The 21,587-nt window shown below is 39.2% G+C and overlaps 1 protein-coding gene across 1 annotated transcript in view; it reads left to right on the top strand.

Annotated features, from left to right (window-relative positions):
* Window positions 1-21,587, top strand: part of gpc4 (glypican 4) — an 82,649-nt gene that overhangs the window by 50,935 nt on the left and 10,127 nt on the right. Inside the window, exons 2-4 of the mRNA XM_062045446.1 lie at window positions 1,868-2,026; window positions 19,707-20,104; window positions 20,394-20,559. Of these exons, the coding sequence (XP_061901430.1) occupies window positions 1,868-2,026; window positions 19,707-20,104; window positions 20,394-20,559 (723 nt within the window). The remainder of the gene's footprint in view (window positions 1-1,867; window positions 2,027-19,706; window positions 20,105-20,393; window positions 20,560-21,587) is intronic.

Below are 21,587 nucleotides of genomic sequence, written 5' to 3'. Positions count from 1 at the left end.
GTTGGACGCTACCTTTTTAACAATTGTCTGTGAGTCACTTCTGACTCTATTCTGCTACTTTGTACTAGTACTTATTCCTATTATTACATAATTTCTTATTTTCAGTATTTTTAAAACAGTAGCTAGATCAGAGGTCTGCAACCTTGACTATCAAAAGAGACATTTTGCTGCCTCTTCCACTAAAGAAAATAGTATAGAGCTGCAAAATATAACACAACTTAAAAACTTTTAAAAGTGTTCATCTTTTTAATTTTTTGTTTTACAGGAAAAGCAATCTGTGAAATTAAACTTTTTCCTTTTCTTATTTTTTTTGGCAAGTATTCATGGTTTGATTACCCAAGGGGTTTCCACACTCAAGAAGCTGAACTGAACACACATGCTGTCAGTCTCTTTTTCTTGCCTTCTTTGCACCTCAAAACCCAGCCTGTGTGCATTCACGGCCTCACAGTCCGAAATTGTAGAACTCTTTTTTAAGAATGCAAACTTTTCTCACTTCTGGGTTAAAAAAAATCTGAGGGGGCCACAACAAGCAGGCAGAAAAGCTGCATGCAGCTCCAGAGCTGTGTGTTGGAGACCACTGAGCGAGATTAATAGACAGTTCAATCTAGTTAACACTTACAGTATGACTTGCACAATGGGGAATAGCAAGAATGTGAAATAAGATGATTTAATTACTGTGCAATCGCAGAGCTCTCAATATGTTTTTGTTGTTTTTTTTGGAATGAAAGCTCTTACCCTTGACATGTGAGTTATGCAAGTTGCAAGACCCTGTGCACACACAACTCTAGTTGCGGAAAAGTAACCAGTGTTGTTGCATACCTGGCGTGAAAGAAGCCCTGTGTTCTCCAAAAGGCCAGCAGCCACCATTTGAAACAAAACATCATTACAGCTGCAACTTTGCATTATTTTTTCCCTTGCTGCTTCTTCGTAATTATTGTCAAAATGTACACGTGACAGTTTCTGATGTGTCAAAGTTACACGTGTGTTATGAGAAGTGAATAATTCGCAGAGGTGTCAATAGACTCGATTGACATTGGCAGTTGTTCCCCAGATAATGTACGTCTTTTCAGGATCACTTCAAAAATACCAATAACCCTTGCTTCCTTCTTTGATGCTAAGACTTGATTCACCATGGAATTTACATTTATTTAAAATTGAATTCTTGGTGATTTGTGGGTTTAGGTGAAGAGTGACAATTTGAAGTTAATTTGCATCAACATGCACTTAGCTGGACTCCATTACCTTACATAGCTAATCCTCTCACCTTTCAATCATGGCTGGATTCTCATCTTTTATGAGTTAAGTGTTGAACTTAATTTCTAGTTGATGGGGTTATTGCATGGTATTTTTAATGAACAAATTGCAGTGTTCCCCATACATTCCTTTTTTGAACTGACACAAATAAGTTTGGTGGTAGCTGTTAGTTGGCGGTATGTATAGTGACTCATCTCCTAATACCCATGCGATACGCATTAAAAGTGAAAGACAGGAACTTTGAAGTGGTTTTACACCATGTATTTACTCGGTAATCAAAAACAAACTGTCATGCCATTAAATGCACACGTGTCATGGCAAGTTATGCACATTTGATGAGGTCATGTAGAACCTTGCAACCCACTACCAAACACTGAAATATTGTAAGGTATTTTCTTTTCTAAAACATAATTGCCTAAGAGGTTTTGCCTGATTAGTGCCTTCAATGCCACTTGTTGCTTTGACATGAAATTGAGACATTTATCTTAAAGAAGAAATACATAAAAACACCCATATGGTCTTTTGACACCAAAGTGTGTGAGAATTTTTCTGATTCAATAATAGTGTGATGCAAGGTCTTGTTCTTACATACTTCCTTTCTCATCTCTTTCAGCAGCGTCCCTCAAAGTTTGTCCGCAGGGTTACTCCTGCTGCACGGTGGAGATGGAGGAGAAGCTGAGCCAGCAGAGTCACTATGAGATCAAAGCTCCTGTCTCCAGGCTTAGCACCAATCTACAGTCCACCTTCCGACAGAGGCACGGTCACTTTGACAGTAAGCAAACACACTTACGCAAAGGATCACACGGAAACACCAGCCGCCTTTCAAGCTACATTTGCCACAGAGTGTGCCTATATTTACAACAGTAGCGCACATGCTGCTTGATTTTTGACAGACGTTCCCACCTGCCAGGACATTGCCCTGAGCGGAGACAGTCAGTCTATGACCACTGGCCTGTCCACCTGTCTCTCAACATCTAAGTTCGCTCCCTCAGCGGCCCCCTCTACTGGCTTTCCTTCTCTAGAGAGACACACATGCTCGCAGGCGGACCACACACATCAACCCATGCAGTCTTCCCTGTGCTTACTGTTCCTGTGTGTTTGAGCACATGTGTGTATGCTTGCAAATAGTGGGATCAGATTTCAGTTGTAGAGGGCGGAAGCACATGGGAACATGCAACATTGCTGAATCACAGAGGAAGTAGGGTCGCTTTTTGTCTGCTGAGCCACTGAACGACTGCTGGGATTCTGATGGACAGAGACCTGGTGATATTGAAGAACGGGCAGTCGTTTAAAGGCCTACTGAAACCCACTACTACCGACCACACAGTCTGATAGTTTATATATCAATGATGAAATATTAACATTGCAACACATGCCAATACGGCCGGGTTAACTTATAAAGTGCCATTTTAAATTTCCCGCGAAACTTCCGGTTGAAAACGTCTATGTATGATGACGTATGCACGTGACGTCAATCGTTGAAACGGAAGTATTCGGACACCATTGTATCCAATACAAAAAGCTCTGTTTTCATCGCAAAATTCCACAGTATTCTGGACATCTGTGTTGGTGAATCTTTTGCAATTTGTTTAATGAACAATGAAGACTGCAAAGAAGAAAGCTGTAGGTGGGATCGGTGTATTAGCAGATGGCTGCAGCAACACAACCAGGAGGACTTTGACTTGGATAGCAGACACGCTATCCGACGCTAGCCGCCGACCGCATCGATGATCGGGTAAAGTCCTTCGTCGCTCCGTCGATCGCTGGAACGCAGGTGAGCACGGGTGTTGATGAGCAGATGAGGGCTGGCTGGCGTAGGTGGATAGCTAATGTTTTTAGCATAGCTCTGTGAGGTCCCGTAGCTAAGTTAGCTTCAATGGTGTCGTTAGCAACAGCATTGTTAAGCTTCGCCAGGCTGGAAAGCATTAACCGTGTAGTTACAGGTCCATGGTTTAATAGTATTGTTGATTTTCTGTCTATCCTTCCAGTCAGGGGTTTATTTCTTTTGTTTCTATCTGCAGTTAAGCCCGATGCTATCACGTTAGCTCCGTAGCTAAAGTGCTTTGCCGATGTATTGTCATTGAGATAAAAGTCACTGTGAATGTCCATTTCGCGTTCTCGACTCTCATTTTCAAGAGGATATAGTATCCGAGGTGGTTTAAAATACAAATCCGTGATCCACAATAGAAAAAGGAGAAAGTGTGGAATCCAATGAGCCCTTGTACCTAAGATACGGTCAGAGCGAAAAAAGATACGTCCTGCACTGCACTCTAGTCCTTCACTCTCACGTTCCTCATCCACGAATCTTTCATCCCCGTTCAAATTAATGGGGTAATCGTCGCTTTCTCGGTCCGAATCGCTCTCGGTGCTGGTGTAAACAATGGGGAAATGTGAGGAGCCTTTCAACCTGCGACGTCACGCTACTTCCGGTACAGGCAAGGCTTTTTTTATCAGTGACCAAAAGTTGCGAACTTTATCGTCGATGTTCTCAACTAAATCCTTTCAGCAAAAATATGGCAATATCGCGAAATGATCAAGTATGACACATAGAATGGATCTGCTATCCCCGTTTAAATAAAAAAAAATTCATGTCAGTAGGCCTTTAAGCAAAGCATAGAGAAAGTGTTGAATTTCAAATGTGATGGATGGATGGGATGGGATGGGATGGGATGTGATGAAACTGGTCATGTTGAAATATAGGTGTAGCAGGTATGTCTGTGTTATTATGTCTGTCGTATGTGCGCGCCTGTGTATAGGCGGGTCACAGACCTTTACATCTTGCGTGTCTGTGAAAGAGAGCAAAGGATTGTCAGTAACAGGGTGCGTGTGTATTGCAGCCAGATGTGAACAGGAATGTGACGTGTCGGAATGCAGTGGCAGCTCGCTACGTCCCACCCCTCTCTTTCTCTTCTCGCTGGCCTTTGTCCCTATCTCATGCCTTTCCTGACATTGCCAGAACACTCCTTTCCCTTCCCTCTTTCCGTTTGTTCATTCTCATGTCTAAGATGCTCTTAGGTTAGCAAGTGTTATTTGTAAAATACTTTGAGAGCAGCAAAGGTTTATATTTGTATTATTATACAATATACAAGCAGTTCTTGTTTTACATTAAGCGTTATGACATTTAATGGTTACGACACACTCCCATCTATTATTAATGCTGTACAGAAAGAAAAACAACCAGTGCGTAGGCGAAAGGATACGTTGTCGCGGGTCACTACACTGAGGAAGGGCATCACTTTTAGTCTTTTAATTAACTTGTTGCCCTTCATTATGTCCCAGACTCTACTGATGGCAGTGCATCAAAGAAAAGGAAAGTGAAAACTTTTGTAATTAGTAAGAATGGGCACCAAAACCTGGTTCAATAATTGTACCAGTGCAGACGGAAGCAGTGGTACCCACACCGGAAAAAGAAGAAGTCTCAGCCACCTGCAAAGTGAGGTCTTATAAATAATTTAGCATTCTGATAGAAGCTCACTGAATCCGACACTCTTTTTAATCATATTACAATTCTCAAAACGCCAACAGCAACCCTCATAACACCGCTAGTCCTGCAGCGCTAGGATAGCTAGTTTCCACAACAACAACACAGCAGTCTTAATTTCCCCTCAGGGATTAATAAAGTATTTCTGATTCTGATTCTGAGTCATCATTTTGCACTAATGACGGTTACAAAAAGCAAAATTGTATTCACAAACCCTCATAGTTACGAGCATCAATATTAAAAAAGTCACATTTTGCATGTTTTCTATGTTCTGTATTACTGCAATAATTATGACCATTTGTTGGGGATGTTATTACATATTTTTTATGTATTAAATGTATGTAATTGAAGTATTATTAGTCTGTTCAATTTGAATGTCACAAAATAACATAATAAAAATTATTTCAAATTTTGTTTTGTTCATCCACAAAAATTAGTATGTTTTAAATTTTTAAGTAGCGGTTCAGTTTCCCTTTAAACAACACTAACAGTGTTTTTCAAGTACCAATTTAGTACTGGCGTCAGTTAAAAGGTAAACAATATCCATCCCTAGTAATTATTCATTAGGAGAGTGAAAGACCAAATGAACACATGCCTGAAATATGTTGACTTGTTAGTCCTTTTGTCTTATTAATGTGCTATTCTAAGATGGAAGTATTTTGGTGAAAAGAAAGCTCCTTTCTGCAGAGTGCGCATAAAACTTTGTTGGTCAACTGTTTCATGTTTTTTGGAGGGTACTCAAATTTCCTACGGAGAGAGTGAACGTGCTGTATTTTGCGCAGCTAATGTTCTTTTTGCATGAAAAACTTTGAACAGAATAATAATGACAATGGATTCCTCCACATTAAAGTATTATTATTGTAATTTTGACAACTGTAGAAATTTGACTTCGTAAAATCCTTAGAAATTGACGACAAACTTTTGCTGCATGCTTCAATCAACCAAACTTTATGTCACACTTTTAATGCACAGGCAATTGGCAACACAAAGTGCTTTGCACCAAAACCTAGAAGTGATGGTTGACACTTGGTCTAACCTGTTGCGCCCAATTTCAAGAATTTGAAAGTATTTGTGGACAGTAATGACCACAGGGATACAAATTAGTAGTAATTCCCTCTTTTCCATTACTTTTTCATTTAGTTATTGGATCTTTTTTTACTGTGAAATGGAATGTATGTATGTATGTATGTATGTATGTATGTATGTATGTACAAACCCCGTTTCCATATGATTTGGGAAATTGTGTTAGATGTAAATATAAACGGAATACAATGATTTGCAAATCCCTTTCAACCCATATTCAATTGAATGCACTACAAAGACAAGATATTTGATGTTCAAACTCATAAACTGTATTTTTTTTTTGCAAATAATAATTAACTTAGAATTTCATGGCTGCAACACGTGCCAAAGTAGTTGGGAAAGGGCATGTTCACCACTGTGTTACGTCACCTTTTCTTTTAACAACACTCGATAAATGATTGGGAACTGAGGAAAGTAATCGTTGAAGCTTTGAAAGTGGAATTCTTTCCCATTCTTGTTTTATGTAGAGCTTCAGTCGTTCAACAGTCCGGGGTCTCCGCTGTCGTATTTTACGCTTCATAATGCGCCACACATTTTCGATGGGAGACAGGTCTGGACTGCAGGCGGGCCAGGAAAGTTCCCGCACTCTTTTTTTACGAAGCCACGCTGTTGTAACACGTGCTGAATGTGGCTTGGCATTGTCTTGCTGAAATAAGCAGGGGCGTCCATGAAAAAGACGGCGCTTAGATGGCAGCATATGTTGTTCCAAAACCTGTATGTACCTTTCAGCATTAATGGTGCCTTCACAGATGTGTAAGTTACCCATGCCTTGGGCACTAATGCAACCCCATACCATCACAGATGCTGGCTTTTAAACTTTGCGTCGATAATAGTCTGGATGGTTGGCTTCCCCTTTGGTCCGGATGACACAATGTCGAATATTTCCAAAAACAATTTGAAATGTGGACTCGTCAGACCATAGAACACTTTTCCACTTTGCATGAGTCCATCTTAGATGATCTTGGGCCCAGAGAAGACTTGCACTTACAGATGTAGCGACAAACTGTATTTAGTGACAGTGGTTTTCTGAAGTGTTCCTGAACCCATGTGGTGATATCCTTTAGAGATTGATGTCTGTTTTTGATACAGTGCCGTCTGAGGGATCGAAGGTCACGGTCATTCAATGTTGGTTTCCGACCATGCCGCTTACGTGGAGTGATTTCTCCAGATTCTCTGAACCTTTTGATGATATTATGGACCGTAGATGTTGAAATCCCTAAATTTCTTGCAATTGCACTTTGAGAAACGTTGTTCTTAAACGGTTTGACTATTTGCTCTAGCAAGTTGTGGACAAAGGGGAGTACCTCGCCCCATCCTTTCTTGTGAAAGACTGAGCATTTTTTGGGAAGCTGTTTTTATACCCAATCATGGCACTCACCTGTTCCCAATTAGCCTGCACACCTGTGGGATGTTCCAAATAAGTGTTTGATGAGCATTCCTCAACTTTATCAGTATTTATTGCCACCTTTCCCAACTTCTTTGTCACGTGTCGCTGGCATAAAATTCTAAAGTTAATGATTATTTGCAAAAAAAAAAAGTTTATCAGTTTGAACATCAAATATGTTGTCTTTGTAGCATATTCAACTGAATATGGGTTGAAAATGATTTGCAAATCATTGTATTCCGTTTATATTTACATCTAACACAATTTCCCAACTCATATGGAAACAGGGTTTGTATATATATATACACAATATGTATATATGTATATATATATATATATATATATGTATATATATATATATATATATATGTATATGTATATATATATATATATATATATATATATATATATATATATATATATATATATATATATATATATATATATATATATATATATATATATATATATATATATATATATATATATGTGTATATATATATATATATATATGTATATATATATATATATATATATGGTGTGATAGTTTAATAACTTATAAACACATGCTTACCTCAGCTAAAGCTAATTATTACTCAAATCTCATCCACCTCAACAAAAATGATCCTAAATTTTTGTTTAGTACAGTAGCATCGCTAACCCAACAAGGGACTCCTCCCAGTAGCTCCACCCACTCAGCAGATGACTTTATGAATTTCTTTAGTAAGAAAATTGAAGTCATTAGAAAAGAGATTACCGGTAAAGACAATGCATCTCAGCTACAACTGGGTTCTATTAACACAAATACGACTGTATATACGACGGATACCGCCCTCCAAAATAGTTTGTCTCTCTTTGATGAAATAACATTGGAGGAATTGTCAAAATGTGTAAATGGGACAAAACAAACAACATGTTTACTTGACCCAATTCCTGGGAAACTTATCAAGGAGCTTTTTGTATTATTAGGTCCATCAGTGTTAAATATTATAAACTTATCACTTTCCTCTGGCACTGTTCCCCTAGCATTCAAAAAAGCGGTTATTCATCCTCTACTCAAAAGACCTAACCTCGATCCTGATCTCTTGGTAAACTACCGGCCAGTGTCCCATCTTCCGTTTATCTCGAAAATCCTCGAAAAAATTGTCGCACAGCAGCTAAATGAACACTTAGCGTCTAACAATCTCTGTGAACCTTTTCAATCCGGTTTCAGGGCAAATCACTCTACGGAGACAGCCCTCGCAAAAATGACTAATGATCTATTGCTAACGATGGATTGTGATGCTTCATCTATGTTGCTGCTTCTTGATCTTAGCGCCGCTTTCGATACTGTTGATCATAATATTTTATTAGAGCGTATCAAAACGCGTATTGGGATGACAGACTTAGCCTTGTCTTGGTTTAACTCTTATCTTACTGACAGGATGCAGTGTGTCTCCCATAACAATGTGACCTTGGACTATGTTAAGGTAACGTGCGGAGTTCCCCAGTGTTCGGTTCTTGGCCCTGCACTCTTTAGTATTTACATGCTGCCGCTAGGTGACATCATACGCAAATACGGTGTTAGCTTTCACTGTTATGCTGATGACACCCAACTCTACATGCCCCTAAAGCTGACCAACATGCCGGATGTTTGCAAACACACCGTCAATGCCTGAAAGGTGATTGGCGTAGAATGAGGAAGTGTTGTTGTGTGTCCGGCGGGTAAGCGCGAAGTCACGGAGACGAAAGTGTGTACACGGGAGGTAAACCTGTTGGAATTGCGGCATTTGTTATCATTACATTGGTAATAAAGTTAATAATAGTTTCAGACTTTGTGTGATTTCTTCCAGGGGCTACAATATATTATATTACTTTGATTTGTTTTCAAGTAAAAAAAAATACCCCAACTTATTTTCAAGGTGTGGCGGTAATAAAAATGCCATGGCGGTCCGCCACATTCAATTTCATTAAGGGGAAACCCTGTGTGTGTGTGTATATATACAGTATATATATATTAGGGCTGCAACAACTAATCGATTAAATCGATTAAAATCGATGATAAAAATAGTTGGCGATTAATTTAGTCATCGATTCGTTGGATCTATGCTAAGCGCATGCGCAGAGCCTATGTTTATTTAAATTTTTTAATTTTTTTATAAACCTTTATTTATAAACTGCAACATTTACAAACAGCTGAGAAACAATAATCAAAATAAGTATGGTGCCAGTATGCTGTTTCTTTTTCAATAAAATACTGGAAAGGATAGAAATGTAGTTTGTCTCTATTATCCGATTATTAATCGATTAATCGAAGTAATAATCGACAGATTCATCGATTACCAAATGAGTTGTTAGTTGCAGCCCTAATATATATATATATATATATATATATATATATATATATATATATATATATATATATATATATATATATATATATATATATATATATATATATATATATATATGTATATATATATATGTATACTGTATACTGCCAAGGTATCTTGGCAGTCTAGGGGAGACCCTGTATATTTATGTGTATGCATATACATATGTATATGTGTGTGTGTGTGTGTGTGTGTGTGTGTATATATATATATATATATATATATATATATATATATATATATATATATATATATATATATATATATATATATATATATATATATATATATATATATATATATATATATATATATATATATGCGTGTGTACAGTATGTGTGCATATATACAGTATATATGTATATATGCATTTTCTAGGATTTACCAATTTTGTAACAGTTTATATTTAATTTGTTATGTGTTTATCTTTCTGGTTGTTAGTTGAACTACAACCCTTTACAGCACAATAATAAAAGTGAAAAGGTAAATAAATAGCTGTGGATTTTTTTATTTTTTTTTGCATAAGGGTCAATGGTGAAAAATGTATTAAATAGTAATTTTTTCGCATAAGCGTTTTACTCATTTATACCAAATTCACTTGAATAGTCGTTGTTGTGCAATTATGTTGCTACAGTAAATATTTAACCACATCCAAAATTAGCTATAAAGTACAGTGTATTACAGTTTGGTAGTTGGCCTCAAGGGGGCAGCCCTGATTTGATAGTGAAATTGCAGCCTGCTTCTCATTTACCTGTGGTGCCACCCCCCATCACTGTAGGAAGTTGGCGGTTTTACCCGTACTGTTAGATGTGGGATCTCTTTACAATGGCTTGTTGTGCTTTCTTCCACATGCACCATTTGACACCTCTTACAATTATTTTCTGTTACGCCGCCCCTCTCCTACCGCTTCCCGGTACCTTGGAATCGATACCAGTACTTTTGTGTGTTCATGTTATAAAACATGTTTTTTTTTTTGTGCAATAATGAAATCTTAAAATGTTTAAATGTAATATTTATTTCTCTTTTTCAATCCAACATAAAATATATCAAAACAATATCCAAGTATTTGTATAGTAACATGTTCGCAATTGTTTGGCAAATTTCTTCAACATAAAAACACTTAACTACAATAATGCAGTGTTATTTTCTTAGTATTGCACAAATTAAAACCCGGCTCCACGTACTCCTTTCCTTTTCCATCTGGAAAATATGTGCTGGGGATCCATGGAGGCAATTAAGGCAATTAAGTTAAAAACAAATGAGCAAAAGAGGAAGGAGTAAAAATAAAAAACAAAAAAATTGTTTGCAAAATGATCAAATTACAAATGAAAGTGAAGTAAATATTTACATTAACATTACTAAGTACAGTACGAGGAACCGAGCTGGTTATGCGGGTTAAGCTATTGCAAGTTAAAATGCAAAGCTAACATATTCTTTTACAGTAGGCTTTTTACCGGGAGCAGACGTAGAGGATGATGATGTCGCTGTTATCATCACCAAATGGTAACGCCATTTCCTCCACTGTGTTGTTGACTGCTGTCGAGTTGCTGAAGGTGCCAAATTCAGGAATTGCAGTCATACATCTAACTTGGCTGCACTCTTCAGCCATGAGAAAAATCCTGTGTTTATCCAGGTGCTTCCTCAGATTAGAAGTATTCCCGCCACTTGCCTTGATTTTGGCGTCCCAAATATTGCGTAATCTGCATCGGCCTCGCATTTGGAAAAGATGAGCCACACTTTTGAGCGTTTTCTCTTTGGCATGGTTGGGTTTTTGTCATCAAACACTGATGGGTTGCAAGATTACTAAGAGCATTTCCGCTTCGAAATCACCTGTTTTCCTCTCAAGTGCTAGCAAGTACTCGCCAGTGTCAATTGCCAATTTCAAACAGAAGCGACGTTACGCTCAACCCAGGCACCGAAACCTGGCACAGCTAGATCTTATGTGAATCAGTGGTACCGGCTGGTTTCGGTCGGTGCCAAAAAAGTACCGGATCCGGTGCCCAACTCTATTGACAAAAGACATTTTTATTTTATAAATGTAGTTAAACCGGATGTATAGTGCCGTAGCGCTTTTATCTTGAAGCCGGAAAAGTGTGCAATTGGTTTGAGAAAGTGTCTTGACATGTTTTGATGTTGGATCGACTGTTAACAACAATAACGTATGTTTTAATTGTTTTTAGTTCAATTTTTTACCTTTTACACATATTTTACCACAATAGAATGTTAACTAAATACAAAGTCTCTCACATTTATTGGTGCAATATATCTTCAGACACTTTTGACCAGTATTTTAGGTCAACGCATGATAATTGTGTAAATAATAATACCTGGGATTTATATAGCGCTTTTCTAAGTACCCAAAGTCGCTTTACATGTTAAAAACCCATCATTCATTCACACCTGGTGGTGGTAAGCTACTTTCGTAGCCAAAGCTGCCCTGGGGTAGACTAAATGTATCAATACATGCTTTAAGTTCATCATGCTTGTGCAAGGTACTTTTTTGAAACCTTCAATTTGTTAGCGCAGTTAGACCGGATGTAGCGCACCACTCTATTATTGTGAAGCGGGGAAATGTGCTGCTGTTCTCAGTTTGATGTGTGGAGGCGACTTGAAGCTGTTTAAATGAAATAGCGAGAGTGCCTCTTAAGTTGCAACTGATGTCGTGTTTGTAAATTGATGTTACATCGATGATGTCGTTCATAACAACACAAGCAGATGACATGCTTTGTGAGTGTGTGGATTGTTCTTGCTAGTTTTAGCTTTGTAGTTTAGTCGCTGTTTCAAGTGACCGCCTCAACCTTGTTAAAGATGGGGCGGTTGCGTGTTTAGAGGATGATTGAGTGGTCCCGAACACATTTTATCAAACACATTTTATCAAACAAATGTTCCTTCTCCTCAGATTGACAGCATTTCACTCACATTTATGTCAATTTCCGTGATATGATACCTTTAACAACGGATTTCGTTTTGATGGCCAATTCTGTGACTCCGTCCTCTGTTACGTCAACGCGGAAACCATATGCCTTATTTTTTGTTGAGTTCAGGGATTATTGAATCGGCATACCAGCGATGTGTCGAATAAAACTTAGCAACCATAGTAAGATCCCAAACTTCTAGTAGTCATGCTTATTTTTCACTCATTCGCTCCTAATCCGTTCCACCGTTACAAGCTCTGGAATTTGCATATCCACATTGCAGACATGCATCTTCTGCTGCAGACAATATTGTGTGTATTGCTTACATCATCACAACATTCTGTTTTGGCAGTGCTGTTTTGGTGATCATAGTCTTTTTTCGGCAGTGCATCATTGGTCAATAGTGCGCAACAAATAAAGTTAAGTTAAAGTCCCAACGATAGTCACACACACACACACACACACACACACACACACACACACACACACACACACACACACACACACACACACACACACACACACACACACGCACACTAGGTGTGGTGAAATATCCTCTGCAGTTGACCCATCACCCCCTGGGAGGTGAGGGGAGCAGCGAGCAGCAGCGGTGGCTGCGCTCTGGAATAATTTGGTGATTTAACCCCCAATTCCAACCCTTGATGCTGAGTGCCAAGCAGGAAGGCAATGGGTCTCATTTTTATAGTCGTTGGTATGACTGTACCAACCTGCTGGTGTTAATGTCTATGTTCATGTATTATTGATATTAATTTCCCCATAATCGTGAACACACATGCATGAAAGGGGATTGGCTGTGAATGAGGGAATACGTGTTGGAATTGGGAAGTTAGCATAAGATTTCCAATACAAGTTAAAAAAGAGCGTGGACTTCACTGTGACTTCTTCTGGAGGCTACAAAACAATGTATTATATATTTTTGTTACATTAAAAAACCCTTATTTCTAAGGTGTGGCAGGTTTTTTTTTGCTGTGATGGGCTGCCACAATCAACATTAAAAGGCAACCCTTCACTTAACCTACAAAACAAATATAAACAAAACAATTAGCGCTGATTGTATTTTTCATCAAAATGAGGAAGTCAGGATTAATGGCTACAATAAGCAATACGCACGTTTTGTAGTGCAAAGCTTTTCAAAGCGGGGTTTGAAGCTTTATCCTGTGATAAAATGGCAACCAAGGTAATCAAAAAGGTCAACCAACGAACGAGATTTCTCTATAGAATCTCCTCTCTGGTCAACAAAAGAACCGTGAAGATTCTGGCGGGAACTCTCGTTCAACCCTTTTTCGATTACGCATGCACCTCCTGGTACCCTAGCACCTCCAAAACCCTCAAATCTAGACTCCAAACATCCCTGAACAAGCTAGTCAGGTTACTTTTAGACCTCCACCCCAGATCACACCTCACCCCAACCCACTTCTCCAAAGTGGGCTGGCTCAGGGTGGAGGACAGAGTAAAACAACTTGCACTGAGCCTAGTCTATAAAATCCGCTACACCTCCCTGATACCGAAGTACATGTCAAACTACTTCCTTAACGTAAATGACCACCATAACCACAACATCAGAGGGAGCTCCACTAACCACGTTAAACCCAGATTCCGATCTAACAAAGGTCTTAACTCATTCTCTTTCTATGCTACATCAATGTGGAATGCACTCCCAACAGGTGTAAAAGAAAGGGCATCTCTATCCTCCTTCAAAACCGCACTAAAACAACACCTCAAGGCAACTTCAACCCTAAACTAACACCCTCCCTTCCACATCATACCTCTTCGGATTGTAAATAATCAAATGTAAATAATCAAATGTAGACACTTTTTCTTATACTTTCTGATTTCTCTCTCTGTGTCCACTACCTGCTGTACATATCCTACCAAGTCAGTCCTACACTGTTCCAATGTCCATTTCTCTGATGATGCAATTGTTGATGACTGAAGTGTTGATACCAACCAATCCTAAACCCTCCGCCCCCTCCATATCCCACACCCCGGATTGTAAATAATGTAAATAATTTATTGTATATACTCTGATGATTATCTTGTGTGATGACTGTATTATGAAAATAGTATATATCTGTATCATGAATCAATTTAAGTGGACCCCGACTTAAACAAGTTAAAAAACTTATTCGGGTGTTACCATTTAGTGGTCAATTGTACGGAATATGTACTTCACTGTGCGATCTACTAATAAAAGTTTCAATCAATCAATCAAAATACTGATTAAACAGGCCCGCCCAACTATTTGAGAAGAACTGGCGTATAGTGACATGTTCAGGTGGCTGTGCTATTATTTACTCTTTACATGCCAAGACACCCAGAAGCAAAGCTTCCTGTCAGGGCAGCTGGCACACAAAGTGCATTTTTTTCTATTAACTGTTGGTGAAGATGACAGGAACAGTGATGTCATACGTGTATAAACACAGCTGCAAATGTCAATGAAAACAGACACAACTCCATGCCTTACGCACTAACAAACCCAGGAAGTGGTGTCTGTGATTAGGCCGGCTCTCACCGTACGCCTGGAGCTGGAAGTCATGGCCAATTAGGAGCCAGAAATAGTTCTCTTCCCTCTGTGTTCGCCATGGCCTCAGCCTGTCCAGCAGCGCAGGCCTATATGTGGGACTTAAGCATGCGGATTAAGGCTTCTTACAAGCGACACCCATTGCCTGAGATCCAGCAGCAGGAGGGACGGAATCACATCTCATGAGAAAAGAGTCAGGAGCGAGGACTAATTGGCACAAATAGGGGTGCAATTACTTCTTGGGTTGGGATGGGGAGGAGCAGAGTTTAAAGGAACTCAGTTGGGCATGCGAGGAAGAGGAAGTAGGAGGTTGGAGTGGGAGGAGTTCCGCTGCCCTGTTCCTGTGATGGATTAAAATCATTACTCTTAATTTAGGGCTCCTATGCTTCATGTGTGAAGATTTTGACACAAGATTTTGGTCTGCATTTTACACATCCTGTGTAACCTTTCAGTCATTTTGCAACAACCACACCATAGTTCCTTAGCCGATAATGACAATGCAAGCTGTCATGTCTCTACATTTTCTTCATCCCTCTTCGCTGACTTTAAACTTGTTGCCACAACAACATTCCACCATCGGAGGGGTGGACCTTTTTGTTTTAGTCAATTAAGAGTAGAACATGGTTTCTTGTCCTCCGCTGTGTGTGTTAGACTGTGAGTGACTTGGGGGGCTGCAGTGTTTCCGGTATCCTTGGCAACACAGTGGGGATTTGGAGTTAAAAAAGCCCTCAATTTAACCCACCCCATGCTGCCCTCATCCCTTCCCTTTTCCTCATTTTTTCTTTTTAGTGTGTCAGTCTGGAGTGGAAGTGACAGCATCATGAGGGGGTTGTTTGTGCGCGCACATGCTGGTGGCAGGGAGCGTTTAGTGTCTCCTTCTGTGAGAGCATGGGAACTTTACATTTCAAAAGCGAACAGAGGACACCCGGAGAAACTCTAGCGAGATAGAAGTTTTGTGTGCACAGAGCAGCCAGGAGGAGAGGAGCGTGTGTGGATAGAAAGGAGATGTGTGAAAGAGGGCGGAGCATACGCGCGCTTGCATGCACGACTGGAGGTGAAGCATTTTTCAGTGACTCTGTGGAATTCTCATTTTGTTCAGATTAAGAGAGTCGGGGGGTTAAGGGGGGCTGGATTATTGGAGGGTGAGATGAGGAGGAGGGTGATGGACATTCCTCAGGATGAAGTAGGTCATTGTTCCCTGTCTAGTGAAGAGAGCGTTCTGAAGGAACTGATGAAGTGAAAGCAGTGTAAGGAGGGAGACTCAGGGATGGGTGGGGGGGCGTACAGGTCCATATATGGCCGGGGAGAGGGTTCTCATTATTCAGTAATCCTATTGAAAATGCCTCTGAAGGACAGTCCAAGAGAAGCCCGAAGAAAAGGAAAGCGAATGGAATGTGACAACAGAAAAATGCCATTGATGATGGTCAGTGTAAAGCGGCTTGATGTTGTGAGACATCTCTGCTGAATGGTCTGCGGAGACGAGGAGCAGAGAGTCAGACAGAAGGACTCCGTCTCAGCACTTCATTTTTCAACATGCACAATTTTATCATTGATGGATATTTGTATTACAAGAGTTTATCTTTTGGCTCCACGTGTTAATATCAACTCAACTGCATTGTTCTTATCCAATAAAATGTGTGAGGAAATGGTTCAGTTTGACAAAAAAGGTGACGTTACAGTACGGATCTGCAAGAGCTGGATCATTGGCTTTCTGGTAATAAGTGTCACTGAACTTTCTACATAATATTTCATTATTTTACCAGTGTCAGTGCACAAAATTCAAATTGTTAAGCATTATTTCCCTTTTTACATAATTAACATTACTTTTGCTTTATTTTTTCATATTTTTTCAATTTCTGGTCAGGACTACATCTTAGTCTGCTATCGCCTGCCTCTTGATACTTGGCATTAATGTCCTGCGCACAACACCATAAGGGCCATTCCACCCAATCAGCACCATTTGCTTGTTGTAACGCTCTTAACATAAATTTGCGTTTCTCTGTTACCTTTTATGTCAACTCTATATCACATAATACACTTATTCAACTTCTAACAAGACTGTGCTGAGATTTTAACCCCCCCAGTCTTAGGTGAAGTATCATTAAATATACAGAAACATAAATGAGTGAACTTACTTTTGGCCTTGTTAAGGTCTGCAGAGGATGTGATTGATGCAACTTCCTGTGGACCATGTGACTTTTTTCAGAAGGGGTACATGTGTTAGGGTAACACGACTGAGGCAAGAGCCAGGAACACGACTAAAGTGTACAATTAGGTTTTTTTTTCTTTCTTTTTTTATTGAAAATGTACATAAGGTATATATTAGGGTTAAGGAGCTACACAAATATGCAAATACATTTGAGGGATTTCAATGTAAAATCTAGTTTTATGAAGTGGAAACAGGCAACTGATGTTATTATAGTGTTTATAGTAGGGAAAGTAACAACATTTTTACTCAATGTTCTTGATTTTCTAAACCAGGGTTTTCAAACTCATTTTAGGTCAGGGGCCACATGGAGGTAAATCTATTCCCACATGGGCCGGGCTGGTAAAATCATGACATAATAACTTTAAAATACAACAACGGCATCTTCCGATTGTTTTGTTTTATTTTGGCCCAAAATTGAACAAGCACTTTCTGAACATGTACATATCACAAATAATTCTCTTGCCTCAAGTTAGTTGAAAATTATGACAAAAAAATTGGTGTAGTCGCAAAAACACCATGAAGAACACAGTTATCTTACACTTTGTCTCAGTGTATCTACAAATCCATTAAACTTTATGTCACAACCTATCTGGTATTGAACAAAATACAAAATAGATAATAAATAACAAAAACCCTTCTGTGTAACAAATACCTCATTTGTCATTTCCACGTATTAATCTTATGCTAACTCCACAAACCATACAAACGGAGGTAGAAACTATTTAAGAGGGTTAAGTTACTATCTGCCTCATAGACATCACTGTGTATTCACAGAAAAATACAAGCTGTGCAATGCATGAACAATTTTAACAAACCAAAAGTATGAACTAAGAGATTGAGAATTGCAGTAAATTAAGCACTGTTCACTTTCTTTAAATTTCCACAGAAGAAAATCATTTTTACAGAGCTAGTATATTTTGTCTCATGCAGCATTTTAAATGGGGTTACCAATTGTTTATTTTACTCCTGAAACCTGGCATCTTTTAGCTTTCACAAATGCATCATTATCAGGTGTCACATCTTGAGTGGCAGTCAATTTCAGGATGTTATTCAAGTGCTTGTGCGTGAGCCTTAGACGCGTAGCTTTGTTCTATTGATGCTTAGTACAGAGAAAACTTGCTCACAAAGATATGTGGCTTTCCATTCACTTTTGTGAATAAATAGGAGGATGATAATTTTTTTGAAACACGTTGCACTCTGCGTTTTGTCTTTTTTGACAGAGACATTTTAGGGAAATGAGAGTGCCAAAGCATGATGTGTTTGAAGCAGAACACATTAAAACGGCAGGTTTTACATTTTTTGTAGGCGGAGAAGCCACAGCCCTGATTTACTGTGTACATCTTGCTTGCCACGGTATAAACCCTTCGCTTAACAGAATTGCTTTTGCTACATTTAGTGGATACGCAGTTTCTTTCTTTTAAAAATGCAGCTAATTTTTGCACTTATCAAACTCTTTCGGCGGTATGTTTGACATCCCTGGTCTAAACGTTACTTTTTGTGACATTTAATAAGCTGTAAATATTTCCATGAATGTTCTGAATTCCTGCTTTGATGTCAGTATGGTACAGACCAGAATACTTCTGCAGTTTTACTGTCTGCTTATTCTTCTTTAGACCGCAAACTACAGCAGTTAAGATTGACTCAACCGTGCCTTCATGGTTGCAGCCAAGTAGTGCACCCTATTTTACCTTAATTGCTCCAAAACATGATTAAAGTGCAGGACCCTTTATGCAAAACCTACTTTCCTTACCCATTGGTGCCTGTTTTGGTGTATTTAGGATCCCCATATGTCCAGAAAATGTGAAACCAAACCATGGCGGGGATATTTATAAAACACTTTTACCTCTTTCCATATTTGCTCCAAACCAGCCGTTTGTAATCTGAAAGTTCTGTGACATATTTTGCTTTAGTTACATCAGCAGATATATCCATATGTGGTTGGGGTTTACCCTTGCACCAATTTTTTTCAGTTGTAGTCAATAGTTTATTTTTGTCTATCCTCTTGTTGAGGGGCATACTTTTTTTGTACATGCACATGAATGCTAAAATACTCTTTAAATACTGTTATCATTTCTAGTAAAAACCAGCGTATAGTTTTAACATATATCTCTCAGTGGACTAGATATGGAAGCGCAAAAAACTACAACATGGCTGACTGGTGGAGATGCAGTTGCCGGAGAGAGGGCTTCAGTAAGTAAATAAGTCCGCCCACTAAATGGCACATTCTGAACAAACAGTCAGAAAGCAGCTTGCAGATGGTCTGTAAAACAAAATCTATGTAACATTTTGGCCAAAGCACCACCATTACATGTTATGTAGATGTAGAAAATAATATGTCCCTTTTAAGTAAAAAGAGAGAAAGCTTAAACATGAAGTAAACTATTCGTGAATTATTGTGCAGATACTTAATGTCGTTTTGAGCTTTATTCATGACACAAATCTCTCCTCCCTTCCTGTCTTCTGCAGAGTTTTTCCGGGAGCTTCTGAAAAAGGCCGAGCTCTCACTGCACAACATGTTTGTACGAACGTACGGCATGATGTACGTGCAGAACGCCGAGCTGTTCAAGAACTTTTTTGAGGCCCTGACGAGATACTACGTGTCCGGCAGCTCGGCCATCAACTTGGAATCCATGCTGTCTGACTTCTGGGCCGACCTCCTGGAGAGGATGTTCCGCCTGGTCAATGTGCAGTATGAATTCAGCGATGCCTACATGGAGTGCGTCAGCCGCCACACAGAGCAGCTGCAACCCTTTGGCGACGTGCCCCGCAAGCTCCGCATCCAGTTGACACGTGCCTTCATTGCTGCACGCACCTTTGTGCGTGGCCTAAACCTCATGCCGGAGGTGGTGAATAAAGTTTCAACGGTAAGGAGGAAATTAACCTTTGTCATTATTATCCACAAGTCAGTGATAAACTTTTCTCTCGGAATGCTGTCTTGTGTTTTCTGACCGCATATCTTCCTTGGCTACGACTCCATTAAGCTCTGAAAACATAAACCATTTTGTTTTCTCTGCTGTGACATGTTTTTCCACTGTACCAAGTGATTAATTGATGATTAGATTATACTGTTTTGTGAAATAATGGCTTGTGAACTAAATAGTCAGAGTCAAAGTATGTTACTGAGTCAATGTTTGTCTTGTAACTGCCCTGCAGGTCAGTGCATCTCCCAGCTGTGTGCGAGCGGCCATGAAGATGTTGTACTGCCCCTACTGCTCGGGCCAAGTGGCCCTGAAGCCCTGCCAGAATTACTGTCTGAATGTCATGCGGGGCTGTTTGGCCAACCAGGCCGACTTGGACACAGAATGGAACAACTTTCTTGGTAAGTCACAATATTAAAAAGTCCCCCCTGGGAATTCTGGCGCCTTCTTTAAAAAAATGAATTAAAAAAATAAAAACAAAAACAATATCAAAGCCTATAATACCTGGTTTTCACATTAGAATGGAAATATTTTCGGTGCTTGTTTTGATAAAATTATCGGAGAAAGTGAATGTTACCATTAATTGTTGTGATTTGAATAGAAACGTGTTGAAGAATACGTAAATAATGAACAAATATAAAACATTTTTAAAAAGTATCCTACCAACATGGCAGACAAAAATGTGCAAATAGGCCTTTTTTTTAGCCACAACAAAGTACACCGTTATTGCTGTAAGGCCAAGACTAAAACTGTTATCCCAGCCTTCACATGAGAAAAAAAGACAGTTAAAACATTTTTTATGCTGAAGACCTAACCAATGCAAATACTCTCTAATTCCCATAGAAATGACACTTTTTCTATTTGATGTGCACTGACAACTAGTGAGGGGTAAATGACGCCTAACTTAGTGTATGGCACACTTGCTACCTGTATTGACACTGCACTGATACGGTGTGGGTTTTTCATAATAGATATCTAGTGGTTAGAGTGTCCGCCCTGAGATCTATAAGACTATATAAATGGGACCCATTGCCTCCCTGCTTGACACTCAGCATCAAGGGTTGGAATTGGGGGTTAAATCACCAAAAATGATTCCCGGGCGCGGTTCGCTGCTGCCCACTGCTCCCCTCACCCCCCAGGGGGTGATCAAGGGGATGGGTCAAATGCAGAGGCCAAATTTCACCCCACCTAGTGTGTGTGTGACAATCATTGGTACTTTAACTTTGACTTTAACTTAAGAAAACCACTACATATGACCTGCAAAGACAATTTATAGTTAGTATCATAGTTTTATATGAAATGTGAAACGTGCAGCTCTGTTCAATGGGCCAAATAGTAAACAGAAAAACAAGAACGTTTATATAATTTGGCCCTGTCATATCAAAATGATCCTACACTTTTTAAGTTCCATTTAGACCAGGGGTGTCAA

This window comes from Entelurus aequoreus, linkage group LG04 (assembly GCF_033978785.1).
Source record: "Entelurus aequoreus isolate RoL-2023_Sb linkage group LG04, RoL_Eaeq_v1.1, whole genome shotgun sequence".
NCBI lineage: Eukaryota > Metazoa > Chordata > Actinopteri > Syngnathiformes > Syngnathidae > Entelurus > Entelurus aequoreus.
This window is presented reverse-complemented; position numbering and strand designations above follow the sequence as displayed.